This window comes from Rhamphochromis longiceps, linkage group LG8, assembly GCF_057381845.1.
Source record: "Rhamphochromis longiceps isolate RC_006_pf linkage group LG8, R_longiceps_female_GT1.1, whole genome shotgun sequence".
In the NCBI taxonomy this organism is placed as follows: Eukaryota; Metazoa; Chordata; class Actinopteri; order Cichliformes; family Cichlidae; genus Rhamphochromis; species Rhamphochromis longiceps.
In genome coordinates, this window is record NC_140564.1 from 30669522 (window position 1) to 30693872 (window position 24351).

The 24351-nt window shown below is 40.5% G+C and overlaps 1 protein-coding gene across 1 annotated transcript in view; it reads left to right on the top strand.

Moving 5' to 3' along the window:
• The window catches only part of tbkbp1 (TBK1 binding protein 1), a 76424-nt gene that overhangs the window by 37144 nt on the left and 14929 nt on the right, over positions 1 to 24351 (top strand). The window contains exons 2-8 of the mRNA XM_085416986.1: positions 24 to 285; positions 6443 to 6568; positions 10773 to 10877; positions 13252 to 13399; positions 15723 to 15919; positions 17536 to 17597; positions 22370 to 22485. Of these exons, the coding sequence (XP_085273112.1) occupies positions 40 to 285; positions 6443 to 6568; positions 10773 to 10877; positions 13252 to 13399; positions 15723 to 15919; positions 17536 to 17597; positions 22370 to 22485 (1000 nt within the window). The 5' untranslated portion in view covers positions 24 to 39. The remainder of the gene's footprint in view (positions 1 to 23; positions 286 to 6442; positions 6569 to 10772; positions 10878 to 13251; positions 13400 to 15722; positions 15920 to 17535; positions 17598 to 22369; positions 22486 to 24351) is intronic.

The window sequence follows — 24351 nt, forward strand, 5'->3', positions numbered from 1 at the left end:
TATCTGTCTCTGTGTGCCCTCAGCTTGAAGCTCTGAGTGATGCAATCTCTGTTTGGAGGCGGAGGGGAGCTGGGGCTGCTCGGTGGAGGCGGCGACGCAGGAGGCCTGAAGGAGGATGGCTGTGGCAGCGTCGCGTGGCGGTCTTCGCCGCTGCCCCATGATGAAGTCTACTCAACCTCCCACTTCGCCCTTATCACCGCCTATCAGGACATCAAGACCAGGCTGGCCTGCCTGGAGCGGGAGAACACCAGTATCAAGAGGAAGCTGAAGATCTACGAGATCAAGGTGAAGAGTTTTTCACTCCTAATGTCAAACATTACAGCAAACTCAGACTCGCACAGTTGTTTTTGACCTTGTTGGTATCAGACAGAAAAACTGCAGTACTGGAGAGGATGAGGCTAATGTGTTTTTTTTTTTATTTTATTTACTGAAAGTTGCTCAAAAGGGGAGACTGCTGTCCACTCACCTTCCATTTTATTGAAGTAGTGAGATTGTGCACAAAAAAGATGAAAGAGGGAGCTTTCATGCTCTGTGATTGGTCGGCTTTGATCCTTGGCTAGCTGGAGAATGAACATTAACCTGAAAGGAGGGAATTATTCTGTGATATATGGCACAGAAGCCAAAATTTTTTTCCTTTAAATGATACTAAATGACATTTGTAAACATGTATCAGAGCCTGAAATTAATTCCAAATATTTGTCTGTATGCACTGACCCTAGAAGGTTATATCGATCCAGATTAGTCTGTGATCATTTCTTGAGGACATCAACATAATGTCAGTTTGATATGTATTTTGCTTTTTCTTTTATTTTTGTAAGGAGTCCTTCCGAAGGTTTTTGGATCGAGATTCAACTTAAATCCAAAAGTTAAAGGCTTAAAGCCAAGAATGAAGCAGTTTTGTGCAACTTTTACGTAATCCCGAACTAAATCCACTCAAGTTACTCAACTAGCAGAGGTGTCAAAAAAATCACAGGAGACCAGACGAGCTGAAGACCTCAGGAGTTTGTCTCACATCTCAACAAACTTAGTGAGATATTAAACTCATATGCATACTCGGATACTTTTTTAGGTGCAAATGTTCAGCTGCACGTTCACGCTTCCAGTGGTGTCTTTATTAACTCAGGCTTTCTGCTTCAGGCTGTGTTTCATACATCATTTCACTTTTTGCATACAAAATGGATGTCAGTCAGAGGAGCATTTCATCGGGAGCTAAAAGGAAACTATGGCTACAAATAAGGCATGAAAGCAATGCTGGCAGAAAACAGTCAATTTTGTGTATTTTTAAGTTTATATTTTTAATTCCCCACTCAATACGCTCTCGGTGCTGGCATTTACTTCTAAGGTGACAGCTTGCATTAGAGTTGTTAAATTTGATATGTTTAAACTTCACAAGCAAGAAAGAGATGTGGAAATCACACATTTATTTTTATTGACTGCGTTTTCTTTGATAGGTTACAGTAATCGAATTGATTCTCGTATCTGTGTTCTGTTCGATGAGTTGCATAAAACACACTTTGCAGTAAATCTGAACCGAGAATAAAAGCATATTTATGCATATTTATTCATGCATTTTCTGTGCCACCAAGTAAAGGCATGTAAATTCCCCGTGTCAACGTGACGCAAATAGTGTGTGCTGCAAGGCTTCGTTGAATAACATCACTAACGTATGGCTTTACAGGTTTGCATATAAAACATATCCCATGCCTCAGTTTAAGTGCTCGCTGTCACTGACAAAACTGGGTTGATTAAGTGCATGAATGTACACTATTAGCACTGAAATCTACTGGGATTCAGCAGAAGGGTTGTGACAAAGAGTTCAAGCAAAAACGTCTTAGTTTCCAAAGATAACGTCAGCGACAGTAAATATTTCTGCACAGCTGGACCTGCAACTTTGTCGGTGGATATCAAAGCAGTTCTTGGTTGGGTGAGAAAGCTGGTGAGGCAGAAATCCACCTCGCAGCAGTGGTTGGACCAGCACGTTGATTTAACGGGGAAAGGGAAGGCAAATGAGCGTAAAGAAATAGCGTGGGAGGACAGAAAATGAGGAAAAATGGGAAAAGAAGTGGAAAGAAGGAGCAACATGGGCGGAATCATGCGTTGATAAACACGGAGAGAGGGTGAGAAATGAAGGAGTGAAGGGAGATAATGATGTACGGAGCAAGGGAGAGCTAAATGGTTCAAATTAAGAACACAGAAGGATTGGAGAAAAATCACTCCTACATTGTGATCATCATTAGTCTGTGGTCTACTTATTCTAGAAATAATATGGCTATGAAGTAGTGATGTATCTGAATTTCCCTCAGCCTTCACTGCCTAATTCTCCTTCAGGTACACAAGGACTTTTAATAAGCTGTACTGCTTACAGTATTGGAGAGCATCATTAACAGTGTAGCTCTTGTTCTGCTGCATGTGAACAGAGAACAAAATGTTTTAAATGACTGAAAAATTGTGAAAGAGGCTGCTGTGATAATGAAGACAGTTCCAAAAAGATGCAAGCTGTTGCAGTATTACGAGCTACCGGGGAGAATTTTAAGCTTCAGCTATGTTTGAGTTGACTGTTTGTGAAAGAAACAGTCAACCAGAACGACTCCAACCCCATATCACGACAAAGGGTGCAACAGACATGCCGGTTAACCGTGCCCGTAAAATGGGCACACGTGCAGATGTTGCATTTCCAGCAGGGGGAGATAATACATTTAAAGCCAAGAAGGCGGTAGTGAGCAAAAAAGTGCATTCCCGGGTCCTAAGTTACCAGAAACAATTAAGCTAGGCGGTTAATATGTATTTACATGTAAATGTGGTAATAATGTCTGTTTCCCACGATTACTTCTGATTGTGTGTATATTACACATTTTGCCGTGATACCAGGTTGAAGAGTCAGGGTGAGATTCTGAATGAATTTTGTTGGCTTTTCTATGATTTATTGTTTGCAAGAGATAAAACATGTGCTGGAAATGCATGAGAGGGGTGGCAGGTATGGAGAAGTAAGACCGAAGTCCTGCATCATTCTAGTGAGCAGCTGTTGTTCGAGGCTTCAGGCCGCCACATTGCTGTTGACTTACTCTCAAACTGTGGTTTGTTCAGGGCCCTCTCCCAGAGAGACAGATGTTGATTTTGGAAGAGCAGGTGCAGATGTTTGCTGTTTGGAGTAGAAGCTGTCACACCTGTGCCTATGTAAATAGAACATGTGCCTTTTTTCAGCTTTGAATATTTAAGCATCCCCCTCCGGAGCAGACAAGTGAAGCTAATGTGGAAGTGCCAAAAATTCTTATAATGGACACTTGAGGGAAGTCAGTTTCCACAGACTCCCGTGTTAAAATGCCTGGTTTTACAGCATGATGACTCCAATTTTGAAACTCCATCAATATGTATGGAGGGCAGGAGAGAGGTGAGAGTCTACAGCCATCTGTGAAACATGGTGGAGGATCTGTCATAAAGTACCATTAGACTTTGAGTTCAGATCCACCATTCAGTGCCATCTGAAGAGCATCTGACTCCTAAACAATACATTAATGCATTTAATGTTTTATCCACATAGGTCCGCTTGGGACAATCGTGTGCCTGCTTTCTGCTTTATATGCTGTATTTCTATGTATGTTTGCACATGCAGCAAAGTATACACTGGGGAATATGATTATCTGTTTGGTATCAGGTGTTGCAGAAAATTGGAATGAACAAGAACCAAGCATTACTAAAGAAAGGAGGAAGTAACAGAGCGGAAACCAAAAACCATGGCACGAATACTGTTTAACACCTGATCCAGCTGTTATCCAGCTGTTATCAGTTACAAATGGAAGACATTTTAGTAGTCCTAAGTGTAGCTCAAGGTTCCTCAGCACAGCTGCTGCAGTGATACAAATGGAAGTGTTTTTTTTTTTTGTTGCTTTGTTCATGGGTAAATCAAGGTTGTTGTCGGCGTTCCTGATGCTCAGCGGCGTGAGAATACTTGATGCCCTCTGGGATTGCCCACGTTGGGAACATTTACTGTTAAACTGAGCAGAGAGAGGTGTTGCACTAAATGGAAAAGGGTTGTTTGCTCCTCGAACAGACATTGCATCAGCAAAACAATGACTTCACACAGAAAATGAATAGCCCTCTGAGCCTATGGTAGGCACTTTAAATGTAAATGTGTTCATTTAGGTTGAACGACACACGCAGTTATATAACGTGTATGTTTCTATCAAAGCATTCTGGTAACTACAGGAGTTCAGGACCATGACCGCCGACACTAGAAAACAATAGTAAATGTAATAAAGTCCATTAACTCCTTTTCTAAAGTTATGATGATGTAATAAATCACACCGGCATAAATTCAGCTACATATAATGAAATTATTCCAGCATATTTTAAATGTAAGCGATGTATTTGCTAAAATGCCGGTTCTCTGCCATCCTTTATTTCCTTGCCTGTGTCTTAGTAATAAAACTAGCAATTTCTATGTTTTTCAGATTGTCAACAAATCACATCCAAAGACAAATCAGCACTGATCCAACTAGAAGTATTGTGCCTGATTCTGCTGTTCTTAAAGAGCTCCATTGTTGTCAGAATTTATTACTAACACATCAGTGAGCCTCGCTGTTGCACTGGGTGACATATTCCTTCATTACCATGAGCACACTCTGCAGTTTATTTCGAGTCAGTCTCGCATACATGATTCTGAGAGTTGAAATACTCATTATAGCACCAAATGTGTATTAATGCAACGGTGAAAATAGTGCCAATCACTAGCAATTTACTCCTGCTTGAATTATGCTTACTAAAACCTGCAATAAACAGGTGTTTTAAATAATTATTGTGCTTTTCTTTTAAATGAAACTAGATGTTTGTCGCTCATTTTTTAAAATAGCTCTTTAGTAGAAGTGCGTGGGAAATTGTGGGCTTCACAGTGGTTAAGTACGAGAGCACTTGGACAGACTTAGCGTGGTGGCTTTTGATCTTTCTGACAGACATAAAAATATAGGAAATTGATGGTTTTAAGTTTAAAAAAAAAAAAGACTTTTTTGGAGCTAAAAGTGACCATATGAGACACAGAATGTGAAAACCTACTTTTATCCAAGAAGCAGATGTCATTAATCTGTCTTTGTTTATTTTTTATACATTTTTTACCTTGTAGATGTCAATCTGTGTCCATTTGTTAAATTATTTTAGTGTTATGATAGAAACAGATAAATAGTCACTTGTAGCCTGCTCATAAATGATTAAACCTCTGATAAAGAAACTGTCAATTGTAGTCCACACAGTGTTAACGCCACAGGCTAAAGACTAACAAGCCACCTGCATCACTAATGGGGCAAATTTCAGTGGTTAACTGACCACCTCAGAGGTGTGTGTGGGTTTTCCCTCATACCCGAGAGGTTTACTGGATGTGGAATTGACACAAAACAATGTATTATTTGTAGTTTATGCATAACAAAGTGTTCAATTAACTACATTTTTAGGTTTTTAGAGATATTTGAAGACATTGAAGGTGAGATATCAAACCCCAACAATCAGACAATACCCTATGTGCAAGCACTTGGCGACTGTGGGAAGGAAAAACTCCTTTTTAACAAGAAGAATCGTCTGGCAGAACCAGGCAGCCATCTGTAAGGACAGGGAGACTGGTTAATAAGCAACAGGCCCTCAAAACAGGAATAAAACCTTCTTGGACCTGCAGTTTGTTCAATCATGTTAGGTGAAGCCTAATAGAAAGCTAGTAGGGCATGCTTTTCAAAGCTGCCACTCTAACGATGTGTAACTTTAACTTTTTACGGAAGTTGAATTTATATTATAATTGGATTTATAAATAAATTCACATCCTCAGAAGTTGTTATCAAGAAGAAAGTTAGCAACAGAGATGAAAACTTTGTTTTTAGGCTGTAAACTTGTTTGTTGTTGTTATAAAGCTGGGCACTTTAACTTGGGAGTCTATGGGGACTGACTTGCTTTCCGAGTCACCATCTAGTGCCTATTTGAGGAACTGCAGTGTTTCTGATTTAGGCACCGGCTGCTGTTTGCATTCACCTGAGGGATCTTAAATGACATTCTTTGAAAGGGTGATTTTTAAAAAGCGCTTCATCATTCTCCAACGTTTTGCCGCAAAACACGAGAAGATGGACAAACTTAGAGATGGATAGGCTGACCGACAAAGCTTAGTAATAGGCCCTCCCCAGATTTCACCGTGTGGGACGAAATTAGGAAATATGACTGGAACAACTTGACATGGAAATTCATTAATTAGTTTAAAAGCTCTGAAAAATACCCCCCTACTCCCCAATCCTATGAGTGATATCTGGGCCAAACAGAAGCTGCAGCTGATGTAAGATGAATCATTAATGATCACAGTGTGGACTCATGAAAAATTGCAGAATACAGCAGCAAAAACAAAAATCAAAACCAAGCAAACAAAAAATATAAACAAGCTCAATGTACTTTTGTCTTCTTGTTTACTTTTCCTCTGCAGTTCCCCATGATCAATGAGTTTGGTGAGGACACTAACTCCTACTGCTCATTTGAGAGCAAAGAGACGGCGATGCTGCACTCAGAAAACGGCAGCCTGCAGCAGAGAGTCAACGCCCTGACCCACGAGGTAAGAGAACAGACAAGACACAGGATTTTTATGCTGGTGCTCTATTTTGGTGGCGCGGCATAACCGGGTCTAAACCTGGCTACAGATGTGCTTATCGTGTAAACCTTCAGAAAACAAATGCTAAAGAAGGCGCGCCTTTTTACAAACACACAGGCATCACACATTTTTAAATTAGTGCACGCATAATGTGTGCACGCTGCACACAAGCACTAATTGTGGACTTTATGTGCTCCCGCTGTCCAAAACCTTGATGAATGGCTGTGCCCGAAATGTGCTCGGACTACTTGTTTCTCCTCACTTGTAACTCTCCTGTTTCAAAGTCTGTGAGAACAAGAGCGTGGGGAAATACAAGTGAGAAACGACTGACACAGGAAGGCCGTGGTAAAACTGGTAGCAGCAGCGGTAAAAAGAACTACACAGCAGAACAAAGGGAAGGAAATGGTTTATGGGAGCAGCATAAACGATTAGCGTGGGACATACAAGGTCATGGGGCGCTGATACCATGCAGTCAGAGTGATTAAAAGGCTCATGGCTGCAGGAGCATGCTCTGTTGGTACAAGACCCTGACCACAACCACCTATGCATGCTGACAGGCACAAACCTTATATTTTCAATGAAGTGGTGACCTCCAATAATCAAAGGCAGGTAGAGAAAATCGAATTACTGTACAGCCTATAAATTTACAGTTTCATGTATCATCACACAATCATGTGAACACTCGCTTTGGGAACATAATGATGCTTGCTTATGCTTTTTTCATTTTTTCTGCCCCCGTTTTGCGTATAATAATATTTTTCAGCTATTTCCTCAGTGAACCCTCATACGCACGCTCTGAGACACATCAGGGGTTTTTTCAAACTCCTACAAAATCTTTTCTTTTTATTTCACCTTTGCTTTGATGTGAGGAATTTTTTGTCCTTTACCTCTGAAACCAAATATACATAACTGTACTTTCATCACAAGGTCTGTAATTTCTGTGTTGGTGTTCCTAATTTTTTGTTTCTGACTTAGTCTATTTTTATTTGAACTTTCACCCCTTCCTAAACATAAATAAGCAGTTTTAGTGTCAAAGCAAATGAAAAGCTATATCTGAAAATATACATTTTATGCTTTTGCCATTTTTGGTTTCATATGGGACACAGGCCCGAGTCTCTGGGTTAAAGTCCTGTGTTTGATCCTTTGACTTAGTTTAAGTGGACTTTAATAAAATGTCACTTTCGTCCACTATAAGAAGTGTATTAATGTGTTTTGCAGACAACAAATCATAATGCGTGTCCATTTTCTATGATTATTTGGGCTTCTCTTGCAGGATCCGGGCACCTTGCAGTTGCTAACCTGCATTAGTGGATGGCACAGTTAGCCTGTGCAGTGATTTCCATGACAGAAGCATGCCTGTTTTTAATACAATGCTGCCTGAGGGCCCAAAGATCACAGGGATCCAATACTGAATGTCAGCCTGCACAGATATTTCTCCAGAAAATCTGAATCTTATTATGCACATCCCATGAACTTCAAAAATACCTGATAGTTTTCTTGTGGTACATTTCAGTTTAGACATTTTAAACATTTTTTCCATATTCTATTGTGAATATAACATAGGTGAGATTTGCAGATCATTGCATTAGGTTTTTAGTTGTTTTACACAGCATCCCAAATCTTTGGAGTTAGGTTTGTTTTTTCTAGAGTTAGAGGTGAGGCCTTCTGTCCTCCAAATCGAGTCATGCAACAGGACAATGATCCCAAGCACAGCAGAAAGACTGAAAAAGGGGAAAGTGTTGCAGGGGCCCAGTCAAAGTTCAGACCTCAACCTCACCGGACTTTAAGAAAGCTGCAAAATAAATGCCTTCAAACCTGAAGCAACACTGCGAAGGAGAGTGGACTGAAACTCTGCCTCAGTGATGTGAGAGACCAACAAAGTCATACTGAAAATAATTACTTTAAGTTATAGCTGCTAAAGGTGCTTCTACATTGTTGTTTTTTTGCCACCAGACTGCAGAGATAACTTATATTTGTGAGTATGTTTGATTTAAGGATGCTGTCCCTTTAAACTGCAACTGTACGGCTCTCCAGGTAACCAGAGTTTTCAGCGTTTTCTCTCGTGATAGCACTGCCTTCAGCTACTGAACAAACCAAACTAACCACAGAAGGCTTCTGCTCTTTAAAGCCACAGCACACCTAAAAAAAACTAACATATATGATCTTCCTCTGGCCCGTAGCGCTCACTCTCTCTTTTTTAAATATCACGGAACCGCATAGCACCACAAAAAGCACGTTTATTAAACAGCTGACAAAAACGTTTTTGAGTTTATGGATGGATTTTTTCTTTTTTCTTTTACTGTACAGTAATACAGTTTTTTATTCCATTTAAGGACTCCACATTCATAACAAAGAAAAAAACAATCTTCCACCTTTTCATCGAGATTCTCAGAGTATTGTATTCTTCCTTTAGCGCTAAGTACTACTAATAACTGCTAACTGATTCTTTTATACTATTAATTACGAAGGGATACCAACTATGGAAAACAAACAATCCCGCCCACAGTATCTACACTGAAGTGCAAATGTAAAACGTGATAATGAATATATCTCCTTATTTTAGGAAACCGTGCGTTTGTGGGCCTCTCAGGACAGAAATCCAGCTCTGGAGTAATTCTGCTCGCCTCCGTCACGATGCTGTTGACAAGCCGCACTCGGAGGTGGGGTGCCCCCGGCCTCTCGGCCTGGGGCTCGGTCACTCAGGCACGGCTGGCTGCCGGCGGAGCTCACGGGCGCGTCACTGCAACTCCCCCTGGCTTCTGCTCCGCGGCTGCTGAGTGAGCCCTCATCTGGGACTCTCCTCAGCTCTTTCTGGGACAGTGGCGCGGCTGCCCCTCTGTTGGTCTTCCTTGGTCTCTTGTGTTCTGGGGGCCTCTGGATGTCTGGAGTTTTGATCTCCTCCATACCTGCTTCATGCCCTGGAGGACGGGGCTGTGGCCCCCCCACACCCTCTAGCAGATCATTACATGAAGGAACCTTTTAAAAAAACAAAAAACAAGCGCGTCCATGCTCACAGGTGTACACACGGGTGATCACACCCACAAACTACACCCTTTTTGGCTCCTACCTCAAAGCACACTGTGTTCTGTTGATCTTATGTGCTGCACAATAATGTTTAATATTTAGTATTTACTGTCATATTCCCATATATCATTGTGATGTTGTTTATTCTATTACTCTTGTTCTCTTCTGCTTGTTTTCTTTTTTCTTTCTCAGCAGGTGACCCAGGTGATTGATATATGCATTTTTTTCTCCTTCTTTTTTTTCTGCTCATTCTGTTGGTTTTTGTTTTTTGCCCTTCTCCCCCGTCCCTCTTCTCAGCTGTTTCTCTTTCCCTCTTTCTTTCTCCCCTTCTTTCCCCCAGTCAAGTCTGTCCCATGTTCAGTAAGTGAAAATAAAATAAACAATAAAAGGTGAATCAAATGGACCATTACGGCAAGGCTGGGATGGTCAGTTTGGTAAAGTAAATCCGTTGGGCATCTTTCTTTGCCTTTAGACAACAATTCTGATGGCAAAAGAGCCAAACGGGACAGGCAAAAAAAAAAAAAAAGACAAGCCGCACACGCCTTGGTGCCAGTTTTTTTCCCCCCAGGCATATGTTACCATAGACACACTGAATAGGCTTCAGTGCTCCACCACACAGCAGTGATATACCTTTGTCCTCTGTTTATCTCACTCCCTTGCTGCTGCTCCCGCTCTCATTTTCTGCGTAGTCCAAAGTGACCATATTTTTCCATATTCTTCAATAAAAGGCTCACTTCTGTGCCTTCATCTGCTTTGAAAATGAACTCATTTCTCTCAATTTGGTGCATGTCACTGCCCTCAGAGCTGTCTGTCTTTATGGCATCCAGTGGCATTCACCCCTCGTATTATGCCACACTGTAAGAAGATTAGATCAGCGACATGTCAAGAAATCCTTCTTTTTAACACACTTGAACATCCTTGTTTTGGAGATGAGGCAAACGCTGAGCTTTCAGGATTTCTGTGCCCCAAATTTGCTTGGTTACACAACAGTTTCTCAACCAACGCATTTGACGCCTCTCAAAATGAAAGCTGTACCCCTGTTTTGTTTGTTCTTTGTGAAGAAGTTTTAAAAGTTGGAATGAAGGGAAAAAAGTAACCCTTTTCCTTTTTACATTTCTTTCTCCTTTTCTGTATCTCGCTTCAGCTCCAGAAGAGAAAGGAGCGAGAGGAACAGCTGGAGGATGTGATCAAGGCTTACGAGAAGATTCACATGGAGAAGAACAACCTCCAGAGGGATCTCGACAAGATGGTCAGAGGCATTATTCAGTTCATTATTTTGCAGTAGCTTTCTTTGCGAGACATATGGCTCATTAAGTTTCGCAGCTTCACGTTCTGGTAATTGGGACCAAATTTAAAAAGTAAAACTCTTCATGGTTGACATCACTAAGACAACAGACAAATTGCAAAATTGAGTAAAGTGTGTGGATGGTGGCGCTGACTTGTGTGTGTAGTTTCATTGTTTTTATGAAAGCTTTTATTTTAAAACTGCAGATGTCTCAGATTCTGGAGTCCTGCATTGATTATGCTCTACTACATCATATACCATACTTCTAAGCTTTTAAAGAATGATCATCCGTGTGTGAAATGCAATGATTAGGATGTTAATCAGCTAACAGTTAATCAGCATCAGTCCCGACAAAAGATGATCCAACAGAACAGATGAGGTTGAGATTTAAACTTAAAGCAGAAGCAGAGTCATTGAAAAACATTAAGATCTGCTGGTGAAGATGACGACAGGAAGGAGGAATGTCTGGAAACCCTTTGTCTGGTTGGGTCTTGTCCACATCTATCCCAGCCCAGTTCCATTTGAGGTCATTGTTTATGAATGGATATAAATTTTAATGAGTTAATAAAAAAGCAAAATTGTTGCCTAACATTTCCCGGTGGTTTTGAGATTAGATTGCGATTCCTAATCGGCTCTTACCTGGATGCAACCAAAGCCGTTCAGAGCTGATTGGATAATGCACCCTGGACGACAGATGAGAAGCAGAAACCTACTGCTACTAAAAATGTACCTTGCAGACAGAATCCGAATAGGAGAGCAGACAGACCGACAACAGAAAAATGGGAAGATAGGATTCCGAATAAACAAGGAATAAAATAAGGAGGCAGGTGAATCTAATCAGTGGGACAAAAAAAGTGACAGGAAGTAAAACAAGCTCAGAGTGATGACCAAAATAAAACAAAAAAATACAAGAACAAAGACTTGCAAGGAAATTTGGAAAAAGATTAAACACAAGGAAATATAAAAGAGTGCATCTACAAAATAAAGGTAAGATCCAAAGATGTTGCAAACACCCCAAACCGGACATGAATATATGACTGAATGTGGAACACATGTAGTTACAAAAATAAAACTTTAGTGTTTGCACTCATCTTAAATGAAGACATCTATTTAAACTAATAGCCATCACCAAAAGCAAAATCCAAAAGCTCACTTTACTTTAATACGCAACTGTCCTCAGACATGTTTATGAATTATTATAGTGAGTGATTTGTCCTTGGTGTGAAAAAGTCATTTTTCAAAAGTTCTCCTCTAGCGCTAAACAAAACTGCGTTAAGCTGAAACAAAATCATATTTGAAAAGATTCTATTCAGTGTTTCCCCAAAGAAAATAATCTCATTTTTTAAACACAGCAAATCAAGGTTGATCCAGATCCGCCCGAAGCTGCCAGCTGAACAGATTGGCTGGCTGGTCTTCCCCTAAATGCCCTCTATGCTAATAAACCATCTCATATGATAGTGAAGTCCATCATACAGAGAAGCCTCAGCAGTTTCAGAGGTCTCAGTGATTAAGGGATAAAGTGCACCAAAGATGTTGGAACTGCTTCCTGCCAACAGCTGAGACACTGTCAATGTCACCTGAAGCTGCAGCTCGCTGTTAATTCAGCTCCGTCTACCTGTTGGGCCTCATTGACCTTTATCTTCCATCCTTTCACTCACTTACTAACATAATATACAGAACTGAAAGTAAAGTGAGGATTCAGAAGCATAATACCATTAATAGTTTTTTCACAAGTTAATTTCAAAGGCGTTTTTTGAATCTAGGGATGCTTTTTTTAAAGCATATTAAAGAACGTGTCAGAGTTCTTCTGTGGATTTTGATGTTTTTGGTGTCGAGTTGAGGCCTCTGTGCTGACAACATCCACCGCAGGAGTCATTCTTCTTTATATTTCTAAAGATGCCTCAATGCTAAACACATATTGTTTTGTTTACCACCCATGTGCATTGCAAGGAAGTATGCAAATCACTTTTAAAACACATGAACAAACAAAGAAGTCTTCCCTAAGTTCACACAGTCCCTTAGCTCAGCTCCACCCCTGCTTCCCCATTTCTAACCAACTAGTTGATGTCAAAAGAAACAAAAACTAAAATTGTGGCATCAACACAACAGAGGAATTATCTGCAAACATCACTGGGTAATGATACAAATGCAAACAAGTGATAACTAAGATTACCAAAAAAGCAAATGTTTCTTTAATCTCAGCTCTGAAAGGTACTCTGGAAGTGTAATTTAAATGGTGTTTTCTCTATCCATATTTACTATGTAACATTTTTAACCTAAGTAAATAGTTGAATCCCGGTGACTTTAAAGAAAGATTTGAATATGCGTTTGATTACAGACCAGTTTGGTGGAGAAACATGTTGAGCGGATCCTGAGCCTGGAGTCAGCTCTGAGGCAGAGGGACAACTCCCTGCAGAAACTCAACATGCAGCTGCACAGCAAAGACATGCAGTATCTGCAGCTCCATGCTGGACCAGACGCACACAGTAAGTGATCCAGCAATCTTACTCTCTATATCTTCACTATGCATCTTTATATCTGATTTTGAATAAACCATATGAGCACTGGTGTGCATCAAATGTTTCAATAGAGAGAAATGGCAATATGGTGATCAGTTTCAACCACTCACACCACAAACCAAGGCTGAAATCACGATGCATTTATGAACTCTGACCTAGAGTTTATGGACCCAATTATGGCAATTACAAAACCATCCTGGTATGATTCAGCAAGCTTGTGAAAAACCGTGCTTATAAAGCAGGGAGTGCACTAATTTCTCTCCAAAAGTGCTCAGTGAATGGCTAAGTAGCTCTGGAAAGAATATGCCCCCATAGCTTTCTGAAGTTGGATTAGGATGCTTTGTGCCTGATCATTTATGTAACTCCAGCATTCAAACTCACATAATGTTTTTTGTCTGGGTTGCTGTGCAGAGGTGAGAGGAGCTGGAGTTTCTGTGCTGCTGACCCAACTTCATTGCTGACCCTCAGTTGGTACAAATGTTGAAGCCTGTTGAGGCAAATCATAAAAAATGAAAGCAACTCTCTTAAACAGAAGCAATGTTGATTTGCCTTTTTACTTATAGCATCTGTATTTGAATCAAAGTGTAGCTTATCGTCTAGAAAGGTGCTGAAATATTTATATCGCTCAAGTCACCTTTAAGGACTCCTTTTTATAGCCCCGCCACTGAGTGTAGCCATTCAGAACAACTGCTGATTTTAGTCACGATATATTGTTGCAGTAATTGGGAGAGCAGTGTCACGACAGGACAGAACAGAGTAGAGCAAGAGGCAGTGACAACAGGCCCTGGCCCTGATTAAGTGAGACACAGTAGGTGCTGAGATAGAAATGGAACTCCACCGCTATAAGCCCAACTGTAGGCTAAAGGTTAAAGCAACTTAAACAGACTACGTGATGTAAAATTTGCCAGTAGGATGCATAGAAAGGGATCAGCTGATTTACAGGGAGTGTGGCCTGACTTCTTCCTGATACATCCATCCATCAATCTATCTATTCTCTTCAACTTATCCTTATCGGGGGGGCTTGAGCCTATCCCAGCTACCATCAGTGGGGAGGCAGAGTACACCCTTGGCTCTTCTTACTGATTTAAAGTGTAAAAGAGTTTTTTTGTGCATTTTATTTACACAAACAAAAAAACAAGAAAACAGCTATCACTCTATAATATTGCTCAGCATTTTCCTGTTCATGGAGTCTTTGATCAAATCCAACAGTCTGTTTGAAAAGCATTTTAATTGAGGTCAGGTTAGACCGCAGCCTGTCAGAAAGACTCAGCCTGGACATTTTGTTCCTACTCCCCAGTCACAGAGAAAAGAGACCTGTAATCTATGCGTGAGCTGGTGACTGAAATTCACTCATTCTGGCTTCAGAAACATTTGCAGTAAAGTGACTTGCTCTGTAAATTTGGGGATTTATCTGTATTATTCAGCTGTTGCTTCCATCTGTACTATTGAGTGATCTGTTTTGTGACTAGTGTGCATTACGAAATGCTGGAAAACCCTTGAGACAACAGGACTTATTACAATGCATTTCTATAGACTCTGCAAACATGGCAGAGCACTCCACTGTGCTTCTTAAAAAGTTTGTGAACAAACGTAGGATTTTAGATTTTAAATTCAAATTGTCTCAGCGAGTCAGTACATTATGTGACTGTAGCATCGAATTCAGGATAGGACACGCAGTCTACTTCTGCATGGAGGAGGATCTGTTGACTTAAACTGATCTAGAGTGAGTAGAAGCTAAACTCTGCCCTCTCCAACAATGTGGGCGGTTGAAAGATGGAAGAAATGTGTCACTGCCACCTCAACAGATGCCTCTGCTGATAGTATACCTTCATGAGGAGGAGGTACTACTTTGCATAGGCTTCAAATCACCTTAACGAATATTTGGAAAAAACGGTGTAAACAATGGGTTTTTTTTCCCTTAATTTATACGTGAGGAAGTGATGATTAATAGCTGCATATGAATGAGGAAAACCTGTTACTGCACATACGAGCGCTCTGTTGAGGAGGCAGGAGGAGCAGGGATAAAAGATGATACTGCTGTACTGTTACTGTCTTCTGGCTCAAGGACTGAGTCTGTGTGAGCGGCGCTGAATCACTAGCATGCCCACACAGATCAGATCACCCAGGTACAAACTGAACGATGCTGCCCTTGGAAGAAGTCATCTCTTTTGCTCTTTCATACTCATCGATTGTACAGCAGCCATGGACAGCAGCACGCTGCATTAGTCAGGCGAAAACCACTCAAAGCACTGTGTTTTTTAGCGCTTTTACCTCTTCTCCTTTCTCCCAGTGCTTGACTGCCCGGCGTTGACCCTTCAGAGCTCCCGTAGCCTTGACGCCCTGTCCGACCTTAAGCTGCAGCGCCTGGAGGCCGAGCTAGAAGGGGCGCGGCACGAAGCCCAGGGGGCGTGTCAGCGGGAGGAGGAGCTGAAGGCAGAGTGCGAAAGACTAAAGGACGAGATGAGACAGCTGCAGAATAGCCAGAGGGTCAGTGTTGGCTTGTTTTAATCTGCTAGGGAAGCATTAGGAGGCTTGTGCACTGTCAGAGAAGCAGCAAACAAAAATACATTCTGGTCATGCATCCCCTGAAATGTCCTTGGAGATTTGTGATAAGCATTAAGAGAAATGAAAACTCTATTCTCCGTCCATTAGAGGAGATTCCTGCTGAATAATTCATCAAAATCCCCCATGACCTTTAAACACAGTCATTTTTTTTATCATTTAATGCCACGATTTTGTCTTTAAATAATGCATATCTACAGCTAATTAGAGTGTCCATAATTGATATTTATATATCGCAGTGTATTAAATGCAATGTGCATGATTTATATACATAAAAATAAACCATATCTGCAGTTTGCCTCATATTTAGAGATCCCTGTAAAGATCTCACTGTTTAGTGGCAACCAGGGGTGGAGTCAAGGGGGTTTGGGTTGCTAGACATTAGGAGTCTACTTAGGTACAACAGGTAAATACTATTTTCTAGCTGAAGTCATTTTAGCGAACCGTCTCTTCACTAAGTAGTTGCTCCATGGCTGACATATCAGTGCAACCACCCATTAAAATTCTCTCATGACCTTTAAAAACAATTGCGAGAGAATAACCTGTATATCTACTGCCTCACGGTGTGCTTGTACATGTCAGCTGTGTCTGCACAATCCAATGAAAACAGCGAGAGACAAAAATTAAGCATGCAGTTGGCCACAAATGAAATCCAAAGGACATCAGCGTCTGTGCTATGCCAATGTACATAATCTCTCATCCTAATCAAAGCTGTAACAACTGTCTGGCTTCACCACCGGACCAGAGAGCAATCGGGCCAAGTCACAGAAAGCTGGTGAACACAGTAAAGCATTTAGAAGCTTAGAAGTCAGATAATTCCCTCAGTTGTTATTGGTGTCAGCCAAGACCGCATCACAGAATGCTATTCTTCTATCAAAGAGTAAAGAAAGTCAACTTTCTGTCTGCGTCATATCTGTGATGGAACAGCATGGCTAAAAAGGTGGCATCCTCCACATACGGAAGCTGTAAAGGGTACCACACATAAACCACACACTGTATATAAAAATGGACTTAGATTCAGAGTCTGAAAAGTGAAGCCTAGTCAGAAGTGTCTTAAAACTGCAATCTCTCTAATGGCCCACAGGGGGCGACTCCTCTGATTTTAAATGAGAAATCTATTTGTATACAAAGACATCTATGGAAAAGCTACCCATAATCCCTTGATTCAACCCCCTGCTAAACAATTTCTTGAGGAGTTTGTGGGCTCAGTAGCTGATATGTATTTTGTAAATGATGGTCCCCATTAGTGTCCAGAGGTCGATAACGCTCAGTTTGATGCTTAAGAAGAAAGGAACTTTGCAAACTAATGGCATGGCAGCGGTGTCCATATCTTACATGCAATATAAGCCAAGAAAACCACCACATGTAGTGCTTGAATAAATAAATAATAATGGCACAAGCCTTTTGTTTTTATGGGTACACATTCTCTTAGCTGTGTTAGTGTCAAACAGGCTTCAAATAGACTCTTGCTGTCAGATTTTTTTCCCCAATATTCTACCAGCACCTGCATGCTAATCTAATTTCATGCTCTACTTCGGCAGGAAATGACTTCTCCGTGCAAGCAGTGTGATGTGGAGTGGATAAAGAAGGTGGGAGATGAGCAGTAAGTGACCACGGCAGATCTCTGGGAGGGGAGGGGGGGGGGGGGACTAAAGCTGATGAAGTAAATCTGAGGAGAGATGGATGGAAAGGAGGAAACTTAGTCATATGAGGAAGGAAGGATACTGGTTAAGAAACTCAGAGGAGGCAACAGTGAATATAAGAAGACTGATGCGAGGATTAGGAGAATGCTTTCACCAGGAGCTGCTGCTCATCTGTATTTTTACTCTCCCGCCGTGATGCGCTCAGGCCGACCTCCGGGGGCCTCGTTAGGCAGTAGATGAGCTCTCCAGCACAGCATTAATACAAGGGTATTCACGTTTGGACACGAACACTGCATGTTATGTATTTTCCGCTGTGTGTGCATGAAACTTTAACTCCACTGTTTGTGTGTTTAACATTTAATCAAGGAGGTTTGGAATGAAATTAGCCTGAGCAGCAGGGGGCAGTGTAAGCACAGCGTTAAGACTCCTTTCAGTCCATTTCCTCCTGTTTATTTAATAGAGACCCAGTTTTATCTTTGCATTTGTTCTTTTATTTTTATTTTATTTTTCCTCACATAAGCCATCGTGATAAATGCAGCTGGGAGTATTCATGGCCCTGCCTGTGTACAACCAATGAGAGAAATATGTTTGCAACTGAGGGGGCAACAAAGTAGCTTTTTTTTTCTTTTTTTTAATAACCCCCCCACAGATTGTCCCAGGCATTGCATGTTTACAAGATAGAGGAGGTAAGGAAGAAAAAAAGAACGAGAAAGAATGACAAAAAAAACCACATCATGTTGGGCAATTGACTCCCACACAGCGAAACCCCAGAAGTGTTTCGATGGGGTTCAAACTGAAAGTAAATAGTTTGCCAGCGAAGACAGTCTTAGTTTTTAGCTTTTAACAAGTGTGTGGTAGAAGCCTACTGCTTTTTCCAAACCTTGGTCACCTTTTGGTTTTACTCAACAATATCACCTACTCCCACTGATATGCCGCTACTTGGTTTCCTTGTGCTTTTTCTTGTAATTGGGCTCATTTAGTGTAAACTGCACAGATTGATAGAAGAATTTTAGAATAGAACTGAATAGAATTTTGTATGTGCTGCGGAGGATATTAACACAGCATCTTTGGCCTTCTTATAATCTAGAGAGCAGCATGTGTTTGAGTTTAATTAGCTTCCCTGATATTTTTGTAGTTGTTGTAACCAGTGAACGATTCCATAAATTAATTAGCACCTTTAAATGCAAGAAAAGTTATGAAATCACCTTCCGGCAGTGCAGCCGAGTTAATTTTGCCATCCGTTAGTTACAAGATGTATCTGTTTTTGTCATGTTTCGTTTTTTTTTTTTAACCACTTCTCACCTTTCTGATCTTTTCCAAGTCAAAATTTTCATGATCGCATTTGTGGACTTTCGTTTGCCTCACTCATGACTGATAATACGTGAAGCAGCTTGCCTCACCAACCACAAGCCACACTGCAGAGACGCTGGCAGGCACCTGGCAGTAACCCCCCCCCCCCCCACACATCACATACACACGTACACATTATGCTATACTATACTATGCTAATGTACACAGAGAGAATGACTAATTCATCTTCAGCTTTGAAAACGTGAGAGCTGTTTCCAATAAATCACAGCATAATGATTTTAAATTCAAGCGGAATTCCCGTTTCTTGTTGGAAATTCAAACAAGTAAAAAAACAATATTAACCAAATTCTGCAATGAATTCAAACTGGATATTTATATTTTTTTAGTACAGCTTGCGGGTATCTGTTTATTAATTTCTTAATGAAAAATTAGACGCATGAAACACAAGTGTTTGCTGGTGCAAACTGTATTGTTAGCATCGCTGCAGCTTGGCGTGAGAACTGTTTGACACCTCTCTTTGTTTAGCTGAAAGTGCTTGAAACATAATGCAGAAGTACGTGTGTGTGTGTGTGTGTGTGTGTGTGGACTGCAGAGTGTAAAAAGCCCCCACCACAATTCAGTGTCTGTTAAACACCCACCCCTTCAGCGAGGTCCGAATTCTAGTTTCCCCATTTCTTCTAAGCGCAATAAATATCTTTATTTATTTGTTTATCTTTCCCCGAAACTTGGCCGCACACAGTGACAAGAAGTTTACCGCCACATCACGTGGACTACCAGGTATCTGCGTGTTACCTTCCGCCTCACGCCAGGTCCATTCTGTGAGTGGTTGAACAGTAGCAGCAGGTTTGAAAAACACGTTTTCTACCAAACAGAGAGGGTCGGCGTCCACGGGCGCGTGCGGTGATGTCTTTTTTCTCGAAAATGTCTAATCCAAGATCAGATGTGAAAATCAGCCCACACTCGTCTCCCACACAAACATATACAATGTACATACCTCTGTTCCTGATCTATTCACTTGCACGAGTCTTTTATCAATGCTGTATCAGCATTATCACACCCCTCCTACGTACTGTAGTGTACATGTTACAGTATGCACACATTTACTTGCATGCAAAGTGGAGAGAGAAATAAATATAGGTGCGAGCCAAAAGGAGAGACGTATGCTGGCAAACATGTGCAGTAAGACACAAAAGCACGCACAGGTCCTGGTTTCACAGAAAAAACGACGCAGTTTATTAGTGATTAAATGCTTCGTGCACCCTTGCACTCAAGTGCAGGTGTTCACACATGGCCGCGTGACTTAGAGGTGTTGCATTCTCACCAAAACCGTAAGACAAAGATTTTCAAAACGCACAAAATTGAAACGTGCGATAACACAAGTGTGAAAAGGAAGGGGTATGCCAATCTAAAGAGAGAATTTCACTATATACATCTGCATTTAGAAATAAAGCGCCTGAGAGCCAAGAGCCACCTAGGAGTACCGAGGAGAGGAAGCGAATACACTTTATCAGCCCTTTGGCAATATTGATATTGTACGTCACGCTCCACCCACCATGCCAGTAAGTAGCGTAAATGTTTGTTATTTTCCTACGGATGCACTGAATGTATCTGCGTGTTTGTGGCCGTTATTTATCCAAAGCCACAATTAGGATAAGGGTGAACTTTGACCTTGATTCAGCTCAGCATTAGTATCGGGTTCCACCAACTCGTACCACAAAGAAGACGTTATTTGTAACATGGAGGGGGCTGAAGGGGTTTGATACCACCACTCTGTATGAGTCACAGCTTTGGAAAACTAGGTGGGCCTCCAACACAAAGCCAGCTACCCAGTGGAAGTTATGACTTCTTTTTTATTTTTATTTTTTTGTGAGCTTAACTGAACCGAGTTCCCTGTCCTTACTTATTTTGTGCCAGGTGTTAAAAATATGCCAGGATGCAGTCCTCTGTTGGCATGGAAAGCATGTTTGTGCGTACACTTTTTTGCAGATATCTTTAATAGAATACAGATATAGCAGTTCAGAGGATGATATCAGCACAAACATATGTTTCTCTAATACATTCCCATGTAGCAGGATTACGCATGCAAGTGGGAGGGCTCAATTAAATTAGTGCGCGGGAGTGCCAGAGAACATATTTTTAATTTGACAGTGTGTTTTATTAGCTGTGTAGGACGCATGCATGTTCGTTCTTTGCTTCTTTTTTTGTGTTGGTGCTGCAGTTGAAGTTCAACTCTGTTCCTATTCATGCAATAGAAATCCCCAGTACATACAGATGTGTCGTTTGCAACTTTTTATCTGCCACGATCTCTATGGAGGAATGAACTGAGTCAGATTCTCATCAAGGGGCTAAATTTGCAGTGCTTTATCAGATCTGAGCCTGGCAACAATTTGGTGCCCGAGCACAGCAAGCATCTTTCTTCACGCTTTCCTGTCTAACTGACTGTTCATATTTGCAATCACGAGATGTTTGAATTTTTTATTTTTATTGTTTTCAAGTTTTGAGAACAAAGCAAAGACTGATAAATGTGCCCCGCTGCGACATTTTAAAAGATGCAAATTCACGTATCCTTTTGTGGAACTAGTGATAATGGCAATTTCCTCTAAATGCAAGTCTTCATATAAGAAATTACTCAAATTAGTAGATTAAATAGATTATCTTGGCGGATTTCACGTTAGATTAAGGTTTCTGTCTTGCAATAAACATGAAGAAATGAGTCAATTTCAGATCAAGACTGTAGAGTTTATAAAAATTGGTGAGATAAACAGTCTTATCAGATCTGGGGCTATTGGTAGTGACTAACTACTAAAGCTGCTACATTCTTGTTGAACAAAACTCCTTATATCATGGCATCTAAACTGTCAGATAAATGCTTACAGTCTGTAAAGTGATTATTTTTCATATCCACTTGCTTAATACTAAATGGCCTCACATGAATTGATATTGCAGGGTTCAGATCAGTTTTTATACTAACAAAAAAGACAAAGTCATCTTGTTGCTAGGGCTAAAAGACACACAGCCTTGTTTACGCTTCTTGAAATAGAGATGCTGTAGTCCGTATGGCCTCTCAGAGCCATGACACATCTTGAAATGGTGTGATTTTATGCACTTCAATTATACACCATGACATGAGATCTAAGAATTCAGGCCTAGAAGCCTGTCAATTCCTAATTTGCAGGTCCATGTCAGAGCTGCAGGATTCATTGAGTTTAAAGAGGAGATGCGTTTGTATTGAAGTTGCATGCATTCATTTAAAAAATGGTTCAAAGTAATTAAGATCAGTGGTGTATATTCGACAGAGATTTGACAGAAATTACTATGTGTGTGCAATCGTGCGGAGTTGTAACACCTTCTGTTAACATTGTGATCCTCTATGATTAAAAACGATGACGATAATGACACATTGCCTCGCTTTCTCCTTCAGGGTGAATTTGGCTCTGGCGTACACAGAGTTAACGGAGGAGCTGGGACGCCTCCGTGCGCTGAGCTCCAAGCAGACGGAGATCCTGAGGAAAGCCACGCAGGAGCAGGCTAGTCCAGGTTAGCATCGACAGTAAAAAAGCAAAACCCACAGCACAGCAGCACATGAAGCTCTTCAGCTGAGATAACTGGCTGTTACGCTGCACGGCCTTCTCTGTAACGGATGTGCGTGTGCAGAAATGTGCGTGTACAGAAATGTGCGCGCTTCTTGTCACCTTGACATTTAAATGGAATTCCACATTAAAACGATTCAACATGTTTGAGTCACGCTAATATCAATATATTGTTGAAGTCGGCTTTATGTTTTTTATTGCACTACAGTCAGTTGTCTTCTTGTGTCCATAGGTGTGTTTTATCCTTTTTTAAACACTGAAGCTAAGTCACATTTTAGGTTAACAAGAGCAAATCTTTAGAAGCGCATATTGATTAATTATCTTTAGTTTAGCTTTTATTTTACTACCAAAAGAACAGAGACAGATTATAGATCACAATTTTATTAATTTCTCACATAATTAATATAATTATTTTGTTTTTGTAGCTGTTGCTTTATAACTAGTGCAAGGATTTTAACAGCTGTTTTTTTGCTTTTTTGTGGATGACAAAATTAGCTTAATTTACATCGTTCCAGAAACAAGAATGACTTGATGTTTAATATGATAAATATAATCTTATTATGCTTATAATTTAGATAATATTTAAATAAACAGGAACAGTAATAACTATTTTATTTTATTTCTAGTAATTACAAATATTTTTTTTTTAAATCTGAAGTAAATGGTCTCAGTCTACTTTTGTAATGTCAGTTGCTTATAACCAATTTTACACAACTGCAGAAGTACAGCATTCCTGCAGAGTTTCTGCCTAAGGCTTTTATCTTAAAAGCCAAATCAAAGGCGAGGCCACCTAGCACATTTAAAGAACACGCGGGGTTCTCGGTACAAGTCGTGCAGTCACACAAGCTACCCAACCTAGCAGCTTGCCGGCTATCAATAGCTTCCTTTGTAACACTGTAACCAGAAAATACAGTTTTTGTCTTTATTCGGACTCTGCATTCATTTATAAGCTAAGCATAGCCATATTTGGCAATAGTAATGCACTTCAGCACTTCATTTGAATTCTTATAGGAAATCTGTACAAAGGCCTTCACACACTATAGCTGTTAGAGGTCTCACATTTTAGCTTTCTTTCTAAGTCTGTTCACACTGTGGTAATAAAAAAAGTACTTAGTGCTTGAAAAACAGTGTGCAGAGTGCTCTTGTATGGCGCTAGCCTTCTCGATTTGAAGCAGTCGTTTCAAAAGTATTTCCCCTGTGAGTGTTTAAGGGTGCTATTGTTATCACTGATGCATCAAAGTCAAAGTACAGTTTGCAGTTTACCACTATGGTAGTCGGTTCATGTAGAAAATTTTTTAGAAGAGCTGTCATGTAAGTTTTCCGTCAGCAAAAGTTACGTAGAAATGACATGTTTATAAATGATCCAGGAAGCAGACAGTAAATATAAAAAAGTACATTTACTGACATGAAACTACAATGAGATGGATGATAAAGTAGTATTTACGTTTAAATCCTAAAGTAAAGTTTTTAGCTATTTCATTGGAATAAATGTCCTTCGGTGTAGGTGCGCGTAAAAGCACAAATAATTGATATAAAAGTTTTATATAATCAGAGCTCTTAAACATTGAAACACCTAGCTAAAATCTATTTAAACACATCACGTGGACATTTTTGCTCGTTCCATTCATGTGCCAGAAAATAACTACTGGTTGTGATTTGTTGCAGCTGTTTTCTCATTAAAACAAGTAAAGATAGGAACTCACACAGACACGTTGTGGAGTAAAACCTAAAAGTGCTAAACGCTGGCAACACCTTTCTCTTCCTGTGCGCATATTCACACACATAGCTAATGTCTCGCAACTGTGCATCTACT